The sequence below is a fragment of the Diplotaxodon limnothrissa genome, linkage group LG19 (genome assembly GCF_057381915.1).
Source record: "Diplotaxodon limnothrissa isolate DT_005_m linkage group LG19, D_limnothrissa_male_GT1.1, whole genome shotgun sequence".
In the NCBI taxonomy this organism is placed as follows: Eukaryota; Metazoa; Chordata; class Actinopteri; order Cichliformes; family Cichlidae; genus Diplotaxodon; species Diplotaxodon limnothrissa.
In genome coordinates, this window is record NC_140614.1 from 31,118,925 (window position 1) to 31,140,462 (window position 21,538).

The 21,538-nt window shown below is 41.2% G+C and overlaps 2 protein-coding genes across 3 annotated transcripts; one reads left to right on the plus strand and one right to left on the minus strand.

Moving 5' to 3' along the window:
* Positions 1-528: 528 nt before the first annotated feature.
* Positions 529-6,091, minus strand: entpd5a (ectonucleoside triphosphate diphosphohydrolase 5a). 2 transcript variants are annotated; one of them, XM_085342642.1, is made up of 13 exons: positions 5,647-6,091; positions 5,141-5,220; positions 4,694-4,837; positions 4,233-4,308; positions 3,620-3,655; positions 3,184-3,272; positions 3,017-3,096; positions 2,860-2,921; positions 2,659-2,760; positions 1,868-2,011; positions 1,701-1,757; positions 765-880; positions 529-612 (listed from the first exon to the last, which is right to left on the minus strand). In XM_085342642.1, exons 1-13 carry the CDS (start codon positions 6,089-6,091, stop codon positions 529-531), a joined length of 1,515 nt encoding a protein of 504 aa, XP_085198768.1. The 2 variants fall into 2 exon arrangements, with proteins under 2 accessions (XP_085198768.1, XP_085198769.1); XM_085342643.1 differs by having other exon boundaries at positions 1,701-1,750; positions 1,864-2,011.
* A 5,148-nt stretch (positions 6,092-11,239) lies between these two features.
* bbof1a (basal body orientation factor 1a) lies at positions 11,240-21,454 on the plus strand. The gene is made up of 11 exons (XM_085343306.1): positions 11,240-11,283; positions 11,362-11,614; positions 13,270-13,335; positions 15,121-15,201; positions 15,296-15,376; positions 16,715-16,791; positions 18,855-18,999; positions 19,540-20,030; positions 20,228-20,332; positions 21,110-21,181; positions 21,361-21,454. Exons 1-11 carry the CDS (start codon positions 11,240-11,242, stop codon positions 21,452-21,454), a joined length of 1,509 nt encoding a protein of 502 aa, XP_085199432.1.
* Positions 21,455-21,538: the final 84 nt, after the last annotated feature.

A 21,538-nucleotide genomic window follows, 5' to 3' on the forward strand; every position in this document is an offset into this window, starting at 1 on the left:
CTAAGACTAGAGAAAATTAACTGGGGTCCTAGAAGATGATTTGCATCTAGCATGAAAAGGAAATGGATTTCCAAGCATCTACAAAGACAACAATGGTTGCTGCTCCAGCAACTAGTCTCTAAATGTTCCACTGTACTATACAGTGTACGCTGGGACCACAGTGAGCACCAAAGTACCACGACCTGTTGTATTGCTTCTAAATGACCTGTCAGGCACTTTATAGGTAGGTGGAGAAGCTGTTTCAGATTAGACACTCGGAGGGAATTAGAAAAGGTAAACGTTTTACAAAAATAAAAGTCAGCCCGCCAGTTATGAGCTCAACATACAGTAGAAATAGCTGGCCTTGTAAAAAAATAGTGATTTCTTTTTCAACAGTTCTTGAAGTGTGCTGAGGTTGAGGAGATGAGGGGCATGGTGAGCGAGGAAGCATGGTGTGAGTGGGTGTGTGTTGGTGATGGGCTGATGGAGGAAGGGAAGCCCCACAGTGACGGTCCCTCTCAGTGCCAGCTGCAGCAACAGCGACCCGCCTTAGTGGATGTTAAAGTTTCTGAAGTAGTCAAAGGTCGCCCCCAGGGCCCAGCTTGTCTCCACATTGTTCACCTTTTTGGCAAGCTGTCGAAGCAAAAGAGAGGAGGGATCTCCATCAAAACCATTTAGTTTTACAATGATTTTAAAAATACAGAGTGACAGGATGTGAAGGTTTTTGTAATCCGTTTTTATAAATAGCTACAGTAAAAAACCTGTCTGTAATTAATTTCACTCACATGAAGCACCGTGCTGTCTTTAAAGCCAAAGCCCTCTTTTAACAGGCAGGTGATGTATGTCATATCCATGCACAGGAAGGGATTAATTGCCCGGTATTTGGTCATCTTGTTGCACACTGCAAACACACACACATGAAAAAAACATCGAAACACAGTTTTTATATGTGGCATGAACAGAAGATTCACATGTTACGCAACAGCATAAAAATACCACCATTTCTAACTTGTGTGCAGCATGATTAAAAGATAGCCTTTCTGTTTTGGTTGGCTGAATAATCACGGAGGTGCGATTAATACGGCTCAAGGTCAGCACAAGGCTGTGGGTGGGTGGTGGTGTTAAACAGCCGAGCACAGTGTGTGTGTGTGTGTGTGTGTGTTTCAGTATGTGTCAGCCCCCAGGTGGTGTGTGGCTGTCAGGTGCCCTCCTGCCAGGGCCAGACAGACATCCTCAGCTCAGCTGCCAGCCCAGCTTGAGCTAGACTTGTTCCTCCAGACCACGTGACAGCGTTCTCACAATACAAACAGCCTTACATAACACACCAGCTCATTCCCGCTCGCTATAAATGTGGTTCAGCATGGACATTACAGCTGTCACTTACTGAAAATGATAGGAATGGCATGTGTCAATTGAATATACTTGTGCATTTTAATGGAATGTTAACATATATTTACTCTATAATAAACTACATTTGACCTGTAATTTGTCTCCATAATGCGCTTAGGAAAATAATCTGTTACATTTTACTGTTGTAACACTTTTTTTTTTGACAGGATAAGTTGTGCCAGTTTGGTGTGCCAAGCTTCTGGGCACGAACAAGCCTTTGCTTGACTCTACAGCATGAAGTGTCAGCGGTTAGAATATATATATAACTTGTAAGATTGTCGGTTTCACTCACTTTATCCAACCCCAGAGAAGATAGCGTGTGTAACTCATACCTTCTTTGGCTCTCTTCTTGAAATCCCTGACTTCAACCGTACCACCTCGACTGCCATCTGTGGAACAAATACAAAAACAAATGTGCAACCTGAATACCTACTTTGTGCAAAACATGGTAATTGACATGAAAGATAATGGAAAGAGTTGCTGGCCTGTGCCTACGCACCGATGAGACCAGACTCCACAGCTCTGTCGAAGTAGTAGGAGAAAGCATAGAAGATGCTGCTGCCTCTCACTTCATATGGCTGGTGAATTATTCCTTTGATCACCTTCATGACCTCGTAGTAGCACAACTTATAGCCGGCGTATCCTGAGGAAAGAAAAGAGCAGGAGGAGGAAGAAGATTTGTGACTTAATGTTGCATAGAGGAAGCAATGGAAGGAATGCAGTTCAGAACACTGGGAGCCTCACTCTGAGGTCAGTCAGCGGTTGAAGCTAGGGGCTTACCAGATAATATACCAGGGAAGCCCCAGAAGGGCAAGTTTCACACAGCCCCATAGGTATGGTTGGCTCACTTGTGCCGGCAAAACCATGTGCTGACAAGAGCGGCAGCTTGCACAGCCCTGTTGTGCTGTCTATTTTTACCACATAATTGTGAGCAAGCCAGATCAAGCTGCTCGTTACACAAAAAAATAACAATTCAGGGACAAGCCCAGCATCTTTTGGCTACTCGACTGTGGTATGGGAGTGACTGCCTTATTTGTGAACTTAACTGACAGTTTTCTTTTCGTTTAAATACAAGGTTGACTGCAATATAATTGTTCAAGAGGGAAGACGGAGAGGGAGAGAGGATGACAAAACATGCGTTCGGCGCCAAGGTTAAACTTTAAAATGTTCTCATGTGAGACTGTATTATACTGTACGCTATTGTGTTCCAGAGTTTGGAATGGAATGCTTGGATTGTTGGATCCAAGGCAGTGGGAATACAATCGAAACCTCAGACTGCTTTTATCTTACCGTCTGGAATCCCGCTAACTTTATAGGTGGTTCCTGAAAAAGTCACATTTTCCCTGAACTTTTTCGGGAGGCATGAGCTAGAGAAGACTTTCCAATCCAGACCTGGGAAAACAAACATTAAAAAAAGGCTTTTTTGTCTTGAAATCAATACATTTATGAAAGAATAACAAGAAAGATGATTAAAGTTATAAGACACCCTACCATCAGCTCCCAGTGCTCCAAGAGTTGCAAAGCGAGCTGCAAATAGTCCATTTCCAAGGTAGCTGTATAATGATGACATACAGTTAGGATCAATTTAAAGACATATATGCATGTCCTGCTTTGCATTATACTAAAAATATCTCACTCCTGGATTTACCTGTGTGTGTAGAGCTGATATGTTTGATTGAAGAGGTCAAAGTTGGCGATGTAATTAGTTGGAGCAGACTGAACAGTTTTCTGTTGGATCAACAGCACGTTTAGTTTTGTCGTGGACTTTTGGTGAAAAAAAAAATGTATATTTAACATGTAAAAATGTTTATTCACCTTTGACTTCGGGAGGAACGTGATCTGTGTAGATCCTCCGCCCAAATCCAGAATCCCGACCGTCCTCCTTGTGTTGGAGTAAAGGTGACCTAATGGCAAATAAGCAGCAAGTTGAACACAGGACACGGGATAAGAACGATTAAGTCCATCGTCGGTGTAATAAAAAGTACATATTGTTATAAATCTACTAATTTCCTAAGCTGTAGTTAGAATTTCCTGTGTCGTGTGAAATACATTTGATGGTATCACAGCGGTGTGAAAAACGTGAGGAAATATTGCTTGTTTTTGCAGTCTGTTTTGGACCAATGATTCAAGCTCATAACCTCAGAGAGGAGACAAGAGTCTTTCACTGAAGGGCTTCTGTGTACACTGGAGCCTCAGATATGAGCCTGCTGACCACTAACACCACCATAGCAAAACACAAGCAATGTCTTACCTGTAAGGAAGTTCACTGTGACCCAGGCGAGGACTCCTAAAACAGCACATGGGTGAAAATGTCAGCATGAGTCAATCCCTGAGAAGTGATTACAGCTGAGTTATGATAAATGTGCCCATTTAAACAACTTTAAACCCGCAGAATAACCTGCGAATGACTTTTAGTTCGGTTCTCCTTTATTAGGCTGATACATAAATAGCAGCTTTCGGTCTAACTTGCACGACTGCTGAGCAATCCAGGTAATTACAGTTGTCTCAGATGTAAAAGTTATTGCACTCATAAAGTGAGGATAACAAATAGCGCATACTCTATGATGAAACATAACATAGTGAGGGTGTCTTAATGAGTGATGTGGAGGCTCACGCTAAATTAAAGGGCGTGGGGCAGCTTGCGCTCACACTGCCATATTTATTTGTCTTAAATGAGGTAGTAACAGAACTCTCATAAAAAGAATTACAAGAGCAGCATTGTTTGTCCTCAGTAAATGGGGCTGTTAAAGCACCTGGTCAAACAATACCTCAATTCAAAAATCGTAATTTTTAAGAAAATAAAAATGTTTTGCATACTATAAACAGTCCAAATGGTAATGATGCAATGAAAAAAAATGACCCACCTTCATTTTTGCCATTCATGATGGTAACACTGTTCCTTGGCACATAGAAAGGGGATTCTCCAAACACCTCTTGTACCTGTGGAAAAGATTTATTCTACTCAATATGTCTTCAGCTGTACAATCATAGTAGACTGCATGATCAAGCGTGTCACTCTTTGTCATAAAAGTCTTCTCAACCCCCAGAAGACAAAATGTGCGCTCTTGCTTTAGAGTGACAGATAAGTAAACCACATGCACGGCTGGAACAGTAGTCTGGATAATACTTAAAATGACAAATATGGTTACTCCACACAACCCCACAACAGCTGTCCTTTGCAACATGAGAGCCACCAAACGGGCAGACATGCTGCCTTTTTTTCTGTGACACTTGTAAGCACTTAGTGGTTTCTCATCTCGTTCCTTGGCGGGACGGGTGGTGTTTGTGCCAAACTGTCTGAGGGCAGAGAGAAAACGTGCCTCACCTCCTTCAGAAGAGCCCTGGCCTTGTCTTCAGGCAGCAAGCGCAGACCTGCCGTGGCCTTTAGGACCACCGGGGTTCTTCTCCAGTCCTCCTCTGGCACTGTCTTCTTGGCAATCCTCAGTAACTGGCGGATGGTGTTGCCACCCTATGGAAGAGAGAACAAGGAAAATATTGAAAAATATTTGTAAAAATATATATTAAAAAATCCTACGTTCAAACTCTGTGGACATTTCTTTAGAGATCAGTGTTTAAAAACAGCTCAAAGGTAAGGTAAAAGCAGCAGATATTTTTATAATTACACAGTGTTTACATCACATGAACCCAACCCAATGAAAATCCCAGCGGTTTTGTGGATTCACGACTTAAAGGTATGTGTTTGTGTTGGGGGGTGCCTCCCCATTGTACCTGGTAATTAATACAGAGCTTTTGTGTAAATAGGCATCCATACCTCTTCAGGGTTGTCCTTGTAAGAAGACAGTCCAGGTTTGACTGCGTGGTACATTTCATTGTCCAGAACTGGAAGCTCAACTAAAAAAGAGAGAGAGAAAAGAAAAAAGTCAGTGAACAGATCATAAAACAGACAGACTGTAAAATGTGACATATTGTAATAAAAAAAAATAAAGGGTGACTGAAAAGCTTTATTTGTTTTGTTTTGTTTCGTTGTTTAACTTTTAATTACTGTGGATATTTAGGCTGGAGCTTTGACCTACATCCAGCATGAATTTTAAAAGTCTGCTTCCTACACAGTTGAGTCAGACGGGTAAATTAAAAGTCTCATCTACTTTTAGAAGCTGCATTGGCTGTGCACTCTGTCGGTGCATGTCTGTCCTTACACCACACAGCGAATGACCTAACAGCAAACAGAGTGGGAGTCAGCAGCATGTGCAAAATCCCTACTACTGCTTCAGAGACAGAGCGAGAGAGGGAGGGAGGGAGAGGGAACCGTGCACTTACCGGGGTCTTTCTGAATGAACTTGTAGATATGGATCCTGGTGCCTGTGCTCCCAGCGTCAAACATGATCCCATAGAAAACGCGACTCGTGTTGAAAGGAGAGGACCGCTCAGGCGCGTGATCACGCGCAGGATGCGGGTGGTACCGCTCAGGTGCAGGGTGCACGACTTCGGGCACCGGGTGGAAAGCTTCTGGTATGGTGTGGGTGACTTCAGGTGCCGGGTGGAAGACCTCGGGGACCTCCGGGTAGGTCGGCACACGGGGTGGCGAGACTTCAGACACCGGGTTGGATACCTCGGGGAGGAGGTTCTCCGTGTTGGCGGAGTGCTCCCGGTAGCGGTAGAAGTGGGGGATGTAGCGATGGTGGCGGTAGTAGGTCGCCTCCGCTAAGAGGTTCCCGGACAGAAGCCACACGTATAGAGAGAGGAGCAGGCTCGGCGTGGCCATTGTTTTCACAGCCAGAGTGAAAAGTCAGCTGGATTAAAGAAGAGAAGCCTGTGGATGCTGAGGCAAAGGAAGGCTTGCAGGGGCCCTGGAAAGAGAGAGAAGTGGAGATGAGGAGAGGCAGAGTGGATGCGATGCTCACTCAGGACTGTCCGGTCATCTGTTTACAGTATATAAAGACATAAGGCCTTGGCACGGGGCCATATCCAGAGCAGTCATCCACCAATCCTGTGGCGGTCCATCCCAACTCCATCAGGAGTCCCCCCCCCTCCCCACCATCACCCTCCTCCCGTGAGCTGAGCTAAGCTGACTGACTACCTGCCTACCAACAGCATTGCCTCTTTTCTTTTCTTTTCTTTTTTTTATATGTATATGATCAGGATTATTTTTGGCAGTGTTTTTCCCCTCCTCATCTTTACTGGTTATTCCAAAGCCCTAGAAAAAAAAATCCCTCAGGAAAGGAGAAAGGGGTTTATAAAGAAGTCAAATGAATGGCTCACACTGAAAAGTTCCAAAGAAATGGTCCCAAAATACTTTTATGAGTGCATTTAGGACTTGTATAGTAACTTTGCCTCAGAAATGTCTCCATCCTACAACTCTGGACTTTCACTACTTCACAGGAGCTCAAATGCTGCTGCTGCTGCTTAAATTAGGAGTGATGCAAGTTTATATTTGGCACATCTGCAGAGTTTCACACCAGTTACTGTAGTTTGAAACATTTTGAATGTCTTTGTTATAGGATCGTATTTGCACTAATTTGGGGATTAACCTCTACCAAGTAAGTATTCCCGATTTTTGTTAGGAAGAACAGCAAATTACTTTGAAAGCAACATTTTATTTCAGATTGACAGCTGGACATGATTATAGCTATATTGTATTATCATTATGTACAACATCTACAAAATTATGTTTAGCTGACAGAGTGAATTGTGCAGTTATATATGTATTTATATACAAAATGTAAAAGATTTTCTCTCCTCGACCGTCTCTTCACAATCCTACTATGATCACCATATGAAATCCGCTGCAGCTGTTTCACCAACCTTAAAAAATGCAAATGTGACCTGCAATCCAGCTGGAATAAAAGTTGAAAGAATGTTAGCAATCATCTCACTCCCACTCATCTCTGTGTTAACCACAGGCTTTCCAAGGGAAAAAATATTTGGGCTGCAAGGCACGTTTCATGAGAGAATGCATGAGTAGCTGTTTCTCCAATTTAGGTGGGCGGCTGGCATGCCATCATAAGCCATGCTGTAGAGAATCATCTAAAGCTTTCTCGCGTTACGTGTTTCCTGGTTAATGTTGAGTATGCAGAGGATATCCCACATCAGTCGAGTGCAGAGGCAACTCGGAGACCTTACGTGAACTGAGATTTGAACCAAGCTGTGATATTTTTCACCCACTTTGAATCAACAGAAAGAGGACAGAGATGTGAAAAAAAGGCACTGGTAGTCTAGCAACTAAGGCATCCCTGGAGAAGTGACCCCATCTCAACCACCCTGTTTTGACTCACGCAACAACCAAGGCAGAAACCGAGCTATGGGCCTGCCCAGCCAGGAGGGTACGGGGGGGCAGAGGTCCCATCAGTGGGCACAAGAAAGTCCACGGAAAGGACAATGTGGGGAGGGTGGGGCTTGGCACCAGAGTGCACCCATCATGCCATTCCCCTCCCAGGACACTCAACTGTGCAAAGCACTGTTCCAACACTGTAATTTGGACTAAAAATAATGGACTTTCTTTCCTCCTTCCTTTTTTCTAAATACTGTGGCTACTTTTTTCAATCCTGTGGCTCACCAGAATGGTCGTTCGCCCCTATCAAAGCGTACATGTGCAGGACCTCTCACTACATCTATGTGATCATACATGTCACATTGATATCGCACTTATAACATGGCTGCAAGTTGCAATTGTATGAGATGACGTCAACAAATCCTGAGTAAAGATTTTCTATTAGAAATAATAAAGAAGCAATTTTTGTTTTATTTGCTGAGTGAGTTTATTCTTAAATCATTGGTGCTTATGTTCAGACACATCCTGGGGCTACTGTTGCAATTGATATGTATAATGTGCAATGTTTGGACAACTCCACCTTGGGACATTTAGTGCTTCTGCCATGAATCACAGGACAATTTAGTTTTCAACACACCTATATTTATGTTGCCACTAAAGTTGTGCAACTGGAATTTTCCTCCGTGTAAAATGTCACGTTAACCGAATATGTAAAACAGGTATTTAAGAAACAAATTACTATATTATTGCAGAATAAAGTTTAAAAAATAAATAATTAAAAATAATCTTTTGCTATATTCTGAGTTCAAGAGTGAACTGCTGCTGTATACGCCTGCTGTGCAGTGCTTGTATGGCATGACACAGCACAAAGACGCTGTGTTAAACAAGAGGTAGTTTCAATTCGGCGTTTGGTATTTTGTTCAAGTTAACTGAAACCATAAAGCATGAGAAGGGACCCCAGCTTTGTAATCTACACTGTGCAATATATCATTAATATGCTGCAATGTTACCCTCAGGAATGCCATGTTTGTGGGTGTCCTACCCCAACAAGTCCATTGAAGAGACCCAAACCTTGTCATTACAATTCCAATGATAATGACAGCTTTGAAAAGTTCAGGGTTATTTCAGTTTGCTCTCTTCACTGTCATAGTAATTACCTTTAAATTTAATCTTCAAGCTCTGTTCACGATGCCAGAGCACTGAACGCCCCTATATGGTTCAACTTACAGTATAGCCACACACAACTCGTATTGCGATATCTACTTTTCTTTTTTTCTTCTTTTTTTTCCAATTTGATGAATAATTTGCACTGGACACTCAGGCTCCTGCCTGCAGAAAGCTGAACAAGATGATATGAGAGAATTCAGTGGTTTTGAGCTTGAATTACGACCTGCACTAACTTTACATTGTTTCTATTGGATGAGCTTCTTCGAAGATGTAAGCCAACTGCATTTATGTTGATCATAGTGGTTTTCCCATAACCTCGGCAAAAAACAACTGTGGGGATAGCAAAGAAAAAAACACAGTTCTTTTCAGGACAACATGAACAATACTGCTGACAGGAGCCAAATGTGTCTCATGTCATCATGTGGGAGGAGATCATGTGAAAACAGATCCTGTTTGATAGTGCCCAGCTTGAGACTACTATAATTACAAGACAAGTGACAAATACAGACAGTACTATGTCAGCCTTGCACGTTGTTCAGCAGAACAGACATTTGCACATCATCTCTGACAGTGATTGATTGAGTCATCGAGTAGCTAACTGAACACTTTACCTGTAAAGAACAAGGTCGGAAGTGCTCTTCTGCAGTTGGAGATACAAAATACAAAACTGCAAACACAAAAATGAAAAAGAATCTGTAACTTTTGGCTTTAATTTATCAAACGACAGCAAAACACAGCACCTTTATGACACTTCATTGCAAAAACTCTTTTTTTTTAAAAAAAAATAATCAGCCAATAAATAACTTGTATAATGTTTGCAGCCAAAGGAAAAGGAACAGTACTACATGTAAACTACATAAAATTTTTCTATAGGGGTGAAACCAGACCAGCATGCAGTTCATACAGGCACAGGTTTGAGTAATGTAAGAATATTAATTACAAATAAATAAGTTACTGCTGGGGCATCTAAGTACTTTGTTTTCATGGTCATCTCTTGTACATGTTGGCTCACCATCACGGCTTAAGCCATTTGAGCCAATGTTCATCTTATCTGCACCTTACTATCATAAAATGTAGCAATACACTTATAATAATCTATCTATCATACTATCAAACTAGGTCAGAAGTGACTGAATTTCAATTTTCTTGGAAAATACATGGCACAAAACTTGTCATTTAATTTGTCTATGTTTTCTTTTTTCTTTCTGTCTTTTCCTTTCTTTTCTCCTCCAGCAGCTGCTGGCAGTTTAATGGTGTGGGGGATATTTCCTTGGCTGCCCATGTCCATGCCTTTATGATCACAGTGTAACCATCTTCTGATGACTGCACCAGCAGGATAATATTTGTTCACCTATTTCTAACAAGGAATACTTAATAAAATTGCAGGTAAGTGCAAGATAAAGAAAAATCACTAACAAGCCAACAATCTCCTTTGAATAGCAGTTAAAGATACTGAACATGAACTATCCCTTTCTGTAGCTGCTTCTAAATACACATCCTCTTCCACTTCTCTTGCCTACGGTTTGCCACAAGGTTATGTTTTAAGCCCCAAAATCTTTCTAAGCAACAGCTCTCACATAGGTGCTTAGACTCCATTAAAAGTTGGAAGGCTCCTGGTTTGTAGCCCTGACAAATTTGTGTCTAAGGTAATGGAAACTCTAGCACCCCTTGCCACATTTGTTAAATCTTCTATCAGGAACTTTGGAATAACTTGTGACTCCGATTTCACATTGGACAATCAAATCTCTGGTTTGCTCTTGTTTTTATTACTTAAGCAATATTGCCAAGTTAAGTGCCACTGTATCAGGCTGTGAACTGGAAATTGTTATTCATGCATTCATTTTATTTTGTCTAAGCAAAACCTCCTTGGAACCACCCAAGGTTGTTTAGAACCCAGCTGCAGGATTTCTGACTCTTCTGAGTGTTGCTGACCCAGATGCACTGGCTCCCCATTATGTTCACGGTCCATCTTAAGATTTGGCCTTTGACTTTTAGAGCTGTGCATAGACAAGCACCATCATACATTGGAGATTACATGCACATGTCCCAAGTAGGTCCCTGAAGTTATGTGACTATAGTGTCTGCTGGTTGTTCATCATAAAAGGCTGAAAACTACGGATACAGCGCTTTTTTAACAGTGCCACCTCCACCCCAGACTCAGGAACGCTTTCCCTGTGGGCGGGAGATCTGTGGACTCGGTTCTCTTAAAGAAAAAAAAACTAAACAGCTGTTACTATTGAATAAAAAACAACGGAATTGATGGAGACGGCTAGCACAACCATTGTAACGAGCTATTTGTTGCATATCAATAAAGTTTATACAAAAAAAAGTCTACATCGTGCCCTTGGCAACAACCTTTGACCCAAACATTCCCAGCAGGTTACTGGAGCTACTCATCTTTCAGTGTTATTATTTGCCCTCAGCTTTTCCTCTTTGTTCTAGCACTCGGTTGTTGTAGCAGTAATTGTAGCAGCGATGCCGACGAATAAAGCCTCCAACCCTAAAAAGACCAAAGGCGGGTAAGTGTGCGTTTTGTTGTTGTTAGCCGAGCTGAAGTACAAACGGAAACTTGAACTCCTCTTTGGGTTTTGTTTCAGGAAAGAAAAGAAGGAAGGCAAACGGGACTCGAAAACGGACAAAGAGTCGGACGTGGAGAAGGCCAAGGCCAACGCCGTCCTGTGGGAGCTGAGGTTAAAGGCCACCGAGCAGTCCCTGAGGGACTACACCGAGTCTTGTCAGAAGGTGGCACGCGCAAACGAGCATCTCACCAATCAGCTGTACCACGCGGAGAAAGACGCGATCCATACAGCAGGCCACTGGGAGAGACAGCTGGCAGCTAAAGAGGAAAAGGTCCCGGAATAACTCAACTGAATATTTTAAAGCAGTGCCAACCGAAAGTACAATAAAAGCTAATACAAAATTGTCAAACTTTCATATGTTAGGTGTAAATCAGGGGTGTCAAACATAAGGCTGGAGGGCCAGAATCGGCCCAACAAAGACTCCAATCTGGCCCTCTATGACTTTGGAAAGGAGGGCATAAATGTAGGATTTTTCTACTGATATAGACTTCAGACCAAAGATGAAGCCAAAATTAATCAAGTCATAGATAAACAATCAAATGATGGAAAAGTTTCTGTTTTTTCACTATTTACTACAAAAATGTATGCTTTATATCCACAGTGGAAAAAAAATGAATAAGAAATTTAAAGTAAATTAAGCAAACCTTTATGTTTTATAATAGTTTAGGCAATGTGCTACCAGAACGTTTTGAGTAATATTACACATTAATTTCTTATAATTTAAACCAACATTTAAATTATCAGTTGTGCTGACAGATTTCTGTCATTTACTACTGTAGCATTTCTTTATATGTAGAAAACTGAGACTTACTGCTGAAATTGCACTTCTTTTCTTTTATGAAGATATCTCAAGGATTAAATGTGTACTTAAAGTTCTTTCCACCAACAGAAAGGGGAGATTTACTGGACTGGCCCATTTAAGATCAAAGTTGGTAGATTAGGATCATTTCTACTTTCTATATACAACACCATAAAAGACAAAAATAATTTATTGAATAAAGAACAAAAATACTGCCGACCTGCCCTATAATGACACCAACCTCTCTCCCAAAAACCTTGGTAGTCCTAACGAGGATCACCCTGTACAATCACCAGTGCCTAGTGTCCTAATTCCTAGTTCCCATCTTAGCACCCCCGTTTTATCATTATTTCTATTTGTATTTCATTAATTACCTCTCCTTTTCAGCATTCTTATTGCTATCAAGAAGTAGTAGAAATTGTAGCAGCAGTAGTGATGGTGGGAGTGGTGTTATTACTAATGTTATTACTAATTATATTATTATAATTGTTGTTGTTGTGATTTTTTGATATCACATATATTCACATATGGAAAAACATCAGTAATTTCCACATTTTTCTCAAAATTGATTTTTGACTTTATTTTTTAATATGGCCTGTAAATGGTCTGTATTTATAGCGCCTTACTAGTCCCTAAGACCCCAAAGCGCTTTACACATCCAGTCATCCACACATTCACACACTGGTGATGGCAGCTACATTGTAGCCACAGCCACCCTGGGGCGCACTGACAGAGGCGAGGCTGCCGGACACTGGCGCCACTGGGCCCTCTGACCACCACCAGTAGGCAACGGGTGAAGTGTCTTGCAAGGACACAACGACCGAGACTGTCCGAGCCGGGGCTCGAACCGGCAGTCCGAGCCGGGGCTCGAACCGGCAACCTTCCGATTACAAGGCAAACTCCCAACTCTTGAGCCACGATCGCCCCTCAATATGATCAACAATATTTTTTCTTTCTTAATGTGGCCCTAATATTCCGTCGTAATCTTTCACAGTAAAACACTCTCTGTTTAAAAAAGCTCAAAGTGTGCAGTGTGTGGCCCATGAATATGTAAAATTAGGTTGACAGCCCTCATGTAAGTGATCAATGTGGTGTTTTCTTGGATGATTTAAACTGTTACTTTACAGATTTGTGTGCTGGAGAAGGCCTTACAAACTCAGCAGGCACTTGCCCGAGAAGAGAAGGACAAATTGGTGAGTTCATATAAAACTCAGCCACACTAAAAGAAAGACAGGCACTTTCACATCTGGTCCACGAAACGTGCTCCACATGCCTAGTATGTACATGGCAGAAAACTCCAGTAGAGCTTGTGATTTACTGTACTCGTGTTAAACCTGTAGCATCACAAAAATGTGCTGCGCTGTGTCTCAACAGCTGTCTTGTGTGCAATTATGTGGATATTTATTATGTAAGAAAACAACCAAACAAAGTGACCATAAAGCAAAAAACAAACCCCACACATTCCAAGTTACATGGTCCAATGTTATTTAAATCCACGTCAGTGGCTACAGGGGGGAAAAGCATAATTTAAAAGTGCTTGGTTGGAGAAAAGCAGTCTCGTTGCTGGTCTTGATGTGTTAACCATACCTCACATATCACACATATCCTTACGCTAAAATGCAAAGGAACTTTTGACTCTTCCATCCCTGCACTCAGCTTCTTATAATTAAAATAAAGAAATTTTGCATTGCTTGCTTGACAAGTGGAGACAAAAAAAAATGTACAGAAAGCCTTTTGCTAGCAGCTGTTTTCCATCCTCCAGCTCTTTTTACATGATGGATGAAAAAAGAAGCCTGGTTTGGACCAACTTAAAACAAGCCTGTTACATAAATGTATGGACCTCTCACATACGATCAGTCAGTGGAAAATTCTGTGGCTAACTCCAGAGATGTGACCCAAAACATGCTGTTTACAGCCCTTTTCTTACTGTAAGGTCACATGAGCTGAATGCTTAATCCTTCCTGGAAGACATCGAGTTGGCCTAGGATGCAGCGTTGGCATATAGGGCCTATTTTTGCCACCCTCTCATGGCTTTCAGTGAAATGTAGAATTCTTTTTTTCGTGGACTCTACATGGTCTGGCTTATACTACAGGCCTGCAGCCTCTTTAATTATGTTATCAGTGTTTTTTAACTGTTCTTAAAACCAAGAGGTGACCACGCTTTTGATGTTTTAGCAACCAAACTGTGGAACAGCCTTTCCCCTTCCATCAGGTTGGCTGATTCAGTAGTTTTTGCTAAAAGCTAATTTTTGTAGGTTATTGTTTACATAAACATTCATTCCATAGCTTCTATGTCAGTATGACTGCTTATCTCTGTGTAATGTATGTTTTGATGACTATCCAAACTATTCCAATAGTGATAAGCTGTGTTTTAAAACAGTTATTTTTATAACTGTCCTGCATATGTTCAATTTGCAGCATCAGGAAAAGACATATTTAGGCTGTACTAATCGCTGTGAACTTTAAACTGGAAGGTATTTTTGGAAGGCTTGACCACTTGATAGATCCCACACAGTGAAAATTGCAGATGACGCAAACCAGCTTGTGTAAATACTGTCGAGTGGCTCTCTGAAGTCGACGAATGCGAACGGAGTTATCTGCAGAATAACGATTAGGCCTAACGTTGTAATCAGATGGTTGATAGCCTCTCATTTACTCGTCATGTACATGTTTGTGGGTGCGTGTTTTTCTAGTTTCTCATGACTTTGGTCATTTTGTCACATTTTGCTCAGACTGGCTTCTCCACAGTAGCATCTTGAGGTATTTAGCACGAGTGATCTGTGCTGAAGTCAGTTTGCAAAAGAGCATTGGCCATTTGAACTCCACGATGAAATCTTCCTAAGTATTACAAGCTGCACTTGTGGGATGTTTGCACCAGATCCAGTCTAAGTGGATTTATGCGTACAGTTGAGACATGGCATTTAATACCCAGGATTCTGTTTTTGTGTCTGTGTGTGTGTGTTTGTCTAATTCAAAAGGTCAGTGAGCTTAACATGATCCAGGAAGAAATGAGAAAGATGAAAGAAATAGAAGTCCAAAGGGAGCAGGATATCGTTCACGTGAGGACACACAAAAAAAAACCCAAAAAAAAAATACTTATTACATGTAAGGATATTAAAATGTGACCAGTAACCATGGTTTTTCATATTCCAGATGAAACAAAGCAGCGATGATGCTTACAAGAAGCTAATGCAACACCTAAGAGAGAAGGAGGATCAGTTCTTAAAAGAAATGGTAGGAAGTCAGGAATATAATCCAAAAATTCTCCCCCGGGTTTGGAACTACACTTACTGGTCAACTTTGTTAGCTATGTCTTGCTAGGACCAGCTTGGACCCCCTTTTGGTTTTAGAAATGTCTTCATTCTTCACGGCATAGATTTAACAAGGTGCTGACATGACAGCAACACAGTTTCTGCAGATCTGTGATGTGAATCTTCCGTTCCACCTTGTCCTTGTGCAGAGGTCTGGGGCAATAACTATAAAACCACATTACATTCACTTTTTACTCTTCAAAAGAAAGCAATTCGAATCATCCACAATGCAGGTTATAGGGAACATACAAACTCACTATTTTTGCAGTCTGAAATATTGAAAATTGACGATATAGTGAAATTCCAAACAGCACAAATTCTATTCAAAGCAAAAAATAAAGAACTGCCAGGTAATATTCAGAGTATGTTTTTTTTTGAAAGAAGGAAGTTATAATTTAAGGGGTTTTTGTAACTTCAAAACAATGAAGGTACGTACTACAAGAAAAGGCTTTTGTGTTTCTGTTCAAGGAGTGAAACTATGGAACAAACTGAATATGGAATTAAAGCAATGTCCAAACATAAAACTGTTCAAAAAGAGTTATAAAAATATGATCTTCTCGATCTATAAAGAAAAGGAAAATATTTAAATTAAGTGAATGTCTCTATTTAAAAACAAACAAACAAAAAATTCATGATGTGATATTATAGTATATAGTATATCAGAAATCTGTTCACTATTTTTATTACAAATTATATCAGTAAGGAAGCTGACTAAATATTCACTGATAATTTATGGGACAGGGGTGGGATTAAATAAGTGTATACTTCTTCCCACTCCCTTTCAACATGTAAATTAATCAGAATGTTTTTTTGTATGTAATTTGTATAGTATATTTTTTTTCTCTCATTTCTTTTCTAAATGTGCTTGTATATTGTTCACATGTTGAAATAAATTACCAATCAATCAATCAATCAATCCCAAAAGTGCTCTTCCTATCGGCTTAAAGCAGTCTGGCCATTCTTCTCTCATGTCTGGTATCAACAAGACATTTTCTCCAACAGAACCGCTGCTCACTGCAAATTCTCTCGTTTTTTGGCTGCTGTCTGTAAACTCTAGAGTGAAAAATCCTGAGCAGAGCAGCAATTTCTGAAACACTCAGAACCATTTGGTACCAAATGGTCAAAGTCACTTAAATGACCTTTTTCCCATCTGATGCTCGGTTTGACCAGGTACAAATGTCTAAGTGCAAAAGATGTTGGTGAAAAAGAAGCTTTAATATTGAAAGTTGAAAGAGTGAAAAAGCTGTAAATTTCCCTTCAGGAACACTTGGAGAAAGAAACAAAGGCATGTAGTCAAACAATGGCCAAGATGGCGGAGGACCACCGTGAAGCCATTGTGTGAGTCCTTTGTTTGTTTGTTTGTTTGTTTTGCTGTCACTTTACAGTCTAATTTTGCTCTATAAATTGCACTGTCATGCAAAGTGCAAAGAGAAAATAATTTACTCATATGAGTGATTATGTATAAAAATAGATTTCGCTAGAACTGATGTTATTTTTTGACCACGCCGGCTCGTCATGTTCCAAGGAACACATCCTCAGCCATGCTGCAGCGAGGAAAAAGTAAAGTGTGTGTGTGGAAGACCATAGTTTATTACTTTTGAGGCCATAAGATGTGCACTGCCTCTGCTGTGTTTAGTTATTTTTTACAGCTCATAAAACATTTACATTGATACTGGTGTGGTCCTGTCGGTTTGCTCTTGGTGTCGGTAATTGATTTAATTTTGGACACATGTGGGTGATCTTAAAAAGTCAAGTGCAGTCATTCAGTTAATTCACTTTACGAGGCTTACAAAAGAAAATGTCCTTATTATATTATTGTAATATGCACTACTTAATAACTTTGAAATATGCAGTCATGGTAAAAATAATATTTTCTTTGAATTACATTCAAGTTTTGTGTATCAGGACATCAACAGATGACATATTCGTCAAGGACATCCTTTAATGAACAAAAACTAAGCCAGAACAAAGAAGCAGTGTGTGAAAAACTAAGTACATCCACACCACCTTTATTGTCTGTTTAAAATACACTGAGCTGAAGTATAATGAAATGTGCTGTATGAATAAAATTGCCATCGTCATTTAGCAGAAATAACGTTACTGTGTGACCGTGTGCCTCTTATATCATTGTGGAGGAATTCTGACCCACTTTTCTTTACAATTTTGCTTCAGTTTATTGAGGTTTGCAGCAATTATTCATGCGCAGCTTAAGATCATTTCACTCGGGTTAAAGGTGGCGCTTTGACCAGGTCATTGTTAGTCTTTTTCTTTTTTTTGGCCATTCTGTTGTAGATTTGATGCTGTGCTCGGGATCATTGTCCTGACCACTGGCATGACCGAGTCAAGCCTTAGCTATCAGACAGATGGCCTCTCATTTTGATTCTAGAATACTTTGGTGTACAGAGGAGTTCGTGGTCGACTCAATGACTGCAAGGTGCCCAGGTTCTGTAAAACAAGCCCAAACCATCACTCCTCCACCACCATGCTTGGCAGTCGGTTTGAGGTATTTGTGCTGATATCTTGTGTTTGCTTGTCATGAAATGTGGCACTATAAATTATGGGCAACAACTCAATTTTGGTCTTGTTTCTCCAAAGGATATTGTTCTAGAGGTTTTGTGGTTTGTCTAAGATGCATCTTTGCAAACCGAAGTCATACTGACATGTCTTTTTTTTAGAAAGACGAGGCAAAGATGCAATACTTTGTTTGTTTGTTTGTTTTTGTACTGAAGTTACATGCTAACTGGGGCCTTAGTAGTCTTTTTTTAATTTCTCTTAGCTGGAACATCTACTTTTGCAAAGATTGGCAACTTCCTTGAGTGTTTTCCACTTGTGAACAATCCTTCACTGTAGAAGGACTTCAGATTGTTTAAAATGAGCTAATAACCGTTCCCAGATTCTCTGAGATCATTGCCGATATTTTTCCTAATTGGAATTGTGTCTACACACATCTGAATGCACCAGATGAACAAACTGCCAAAACCTTTGCTTCTGTGAACATGGTCACATTTCATATCATTTGAGTAGCAGCATCTGACTGATAGTTGCTCTCATGATCTCTGTGTAACTAGTACTTAGTTTTCCCCATACACTGCTTCATCAGCCAAGTTGTTCTTGACTCAGTATAATATGCCATGTTTTATAGATCATCTGAGGTTGTGTTTATCTAATTTTAAGTGCTCATAAAGACTAAACACTGATGCACAAAATCTTAGAACTGACAGGGTTTATACTTTTATTTTCATTTTTTGGACTGTATTTCACAAATAAATAAATGAATATTTTTTTTGCAGCAGGCTAGGAATTGACTGCAAATACTGCTGAACACAATATCAAGACTGGTGCGTGTTCATAACTGTTGATTCATTTTTCAGTGTCTCTCTTTTATGCTGTAAACTGTTTAGGCGATTGAAAGATGCTTTGCACTCTGTGATCAAGGAGCGCGATTGCCTCATTGACAAGCTGAAATATCACATAAAGGAGGCAGAGGATCTGCAGAAGTTAGCAAAGTTACTGACTGAGGAAAACACCTCACTGGCATTGGACAAGGTATGTTTAAACCAAAGGACAGCAAACACCAGAGTAGCTATTAGGCACCAGCAGTCCCTGGACAGAGGCCATTCATCTCCATAAAGACATTTTAAATCACTTTCAGTTATGAAACACTTGTCAGATCTGTGCAGAATATATTTCAGGTGGTTTTTCCCTTGTGTTGTTTATTGTGCTGATCCTGTGTATTTTGCTTGTGGTCCCACTCCCACCCCCCTCATCTTCTGACTACTATCCAGCCTCTCAGCGGTCAGTGGTTGTGGTGAGTTTCCACTGGTGTCTGGGTTCAAATAAAGTAGCTTATCCTTGGCCGTTTTCTGGCTGTGATTCTTAAACATAAATAAATGCTGGGCACATTAATCTTACCTCTGATGATGACAGCTAATCAGTAGAGTAAACCTGGCTTACTGAAACTTTGACCACTCACTGAGCAGAACAGGCTGGAACACAAGTCAATATCTGTTCCTTGTTCTACACTGGAATAAAAGTGAGAGGATTTTCTAAAATTAACTCTGTGTTATCCGTTTCCTGCTCACCTAGAGCATGCTGGAGTTGACGGTAAAGGACAACGCAGCACAGATGGGGACTCAAAAACAGAAGCTAACTGAACTGAGGGCCGAGGTGGCTTCCCTGGAGGAGGCCCTGCAGCTCAAAGCCGTGGAGATTGAGCAGCAGGAGAAGAAAGAGAAGGCGAACCTGGTCACCATCCAGGCCAGCCAGGTGGAGCTGGACAAGCTGCAGAAAGTGCTCGCGATGCGAGAAAAGGAAATGAAGCATGTGAAGCAACTGGCGAGCACCATTGTAGCAAAGCGCCAAGAGCTGGAGGAGTTCTTCCATGAAGCACTGGGTCATGTGAGGAAGGAGATCAAGGACAGCAGGCTCCAATACAGACAGGAGGCACTGCAGAGTTATCGTAGGAGGTTTAGAGAAGCCACAGCAGGAAAGATAAAGTTCCCACCCATCCGCACCTTCCATAAAACTGCCCACAGTACCAACTCTGTCTATTCAGACATGGAGGCGGCTGCGACATGGTAGGTGTCCTGCCCTTCTCATCATTTCCATACGCTGTGTGTATCTTCCTGATATTTTTAATTCCTTATGTTTACTAGTGCTGATTCCCAGCTTGTTCAGTGGTCAGCAAACATCTTTGTGGTTCATATTCATTGAGTAAAGGAATTTACACAACAAAAGTGACACTGAAATGTGATTTCATCTGCTTGTCTTGAAGGACGGATCAACCGGGGAGCGAAGTTGAAATCTCTGATCTCACTTGGGAGCAAAAGGAACAAGTGCTCCGGCTTCTCTTTGCTAAAATGAATGGATGCAGAGAAAGGTAATGAAACGCTGCAATTATTTGTTTATGTTTGACTTAGCAAAAGTCGTGCTGGACGCTTTGTTCGCTCATTGACTTCATCCCGATTTTAATACATTCGAATCCTTTTGTAATCCCCCAGAATGAACTGACACTGCTGCAGCAATTAACTCTGAAGAACAAAGTGCAGTGACACTGTGCAGAGGTTCAGTCACAGCTTCTGATGACTCCTCCCTCTTTTTAATGTTTTAAACAGCCATTTTCTCAGCAGAAGAGGATACCATAAAACATCAGTTAGGCTTCAAGCAATTTTCTTTTCCATGCAGCTGCTTAAAAAGAATGAAGAAAGAGTCTGGGCACAATAGTAAAAATAGGCCCAGGCCGCAGAGTCGTGTGCTTGGAAACAAACATCTGGTCACGTCGATTTGCTTTCACCCTATTGGCCTCTCTTCACGTGCACTCGCAGCTTATTTTGTTCTTTGAACACTTGTGGTCAGAGAGCAGCTGGTAACATGATTTTCAGGAAGGAGTGTGCAGGAGAGCTGGATGTATAGGGGCAAGGCAGGCATGAGAAGTATATTCAGGTTAACCTCGGTCTGGCAGCTAGACCAGCAGAATAACACAGAACATTTGGCAGCTGAAGTTTGCAGCATGCAAATCCATGTGCGTTGTGCTGACCCGGAGTAACCCCTTCGCTAGACAGGCTGGAGGCCTCAGTGAAAAGACACCACTGTGCTAAAACATGACTTTTCACTGTGAGGTTCTGTATTTAACCGCAACTCCGCATCTTCCTGACAGCCAAGTCAGCCGACAGGTGGCTCTGCCGGCCTCCACTGAGAAGAGGAGCTTCACGGAGAACGATGTAGCCGGGTAAGACGCTGAAGGAATGCACAAGAATAAAAACTGTGCCTCATCCTTGCAATTAAGAAGCCCTTTAAGATTTATTGGTCCCCACATTCCATGTTTAGCCAAAAAAGCAGCGGCTGTGAGAACATGAGTGCCTACATGTGATTTATCAACACAGTGGCATGATGATGACTTTCTTCCAGAATTAGAGAGGAGCTGTCCCCGGCGACCATGAGCACCCCGGCGCCATCAGAGTCCACGCTGCCAGCCGCCCAGCCAGATACACACATCACGTGACCTCCGAGTGGCCTCTGTGTCTCACATTAAACTGTGCTTGCGTGTTTCCTCAAGAGTGTTAACACAACTAGAATATAGGATGTT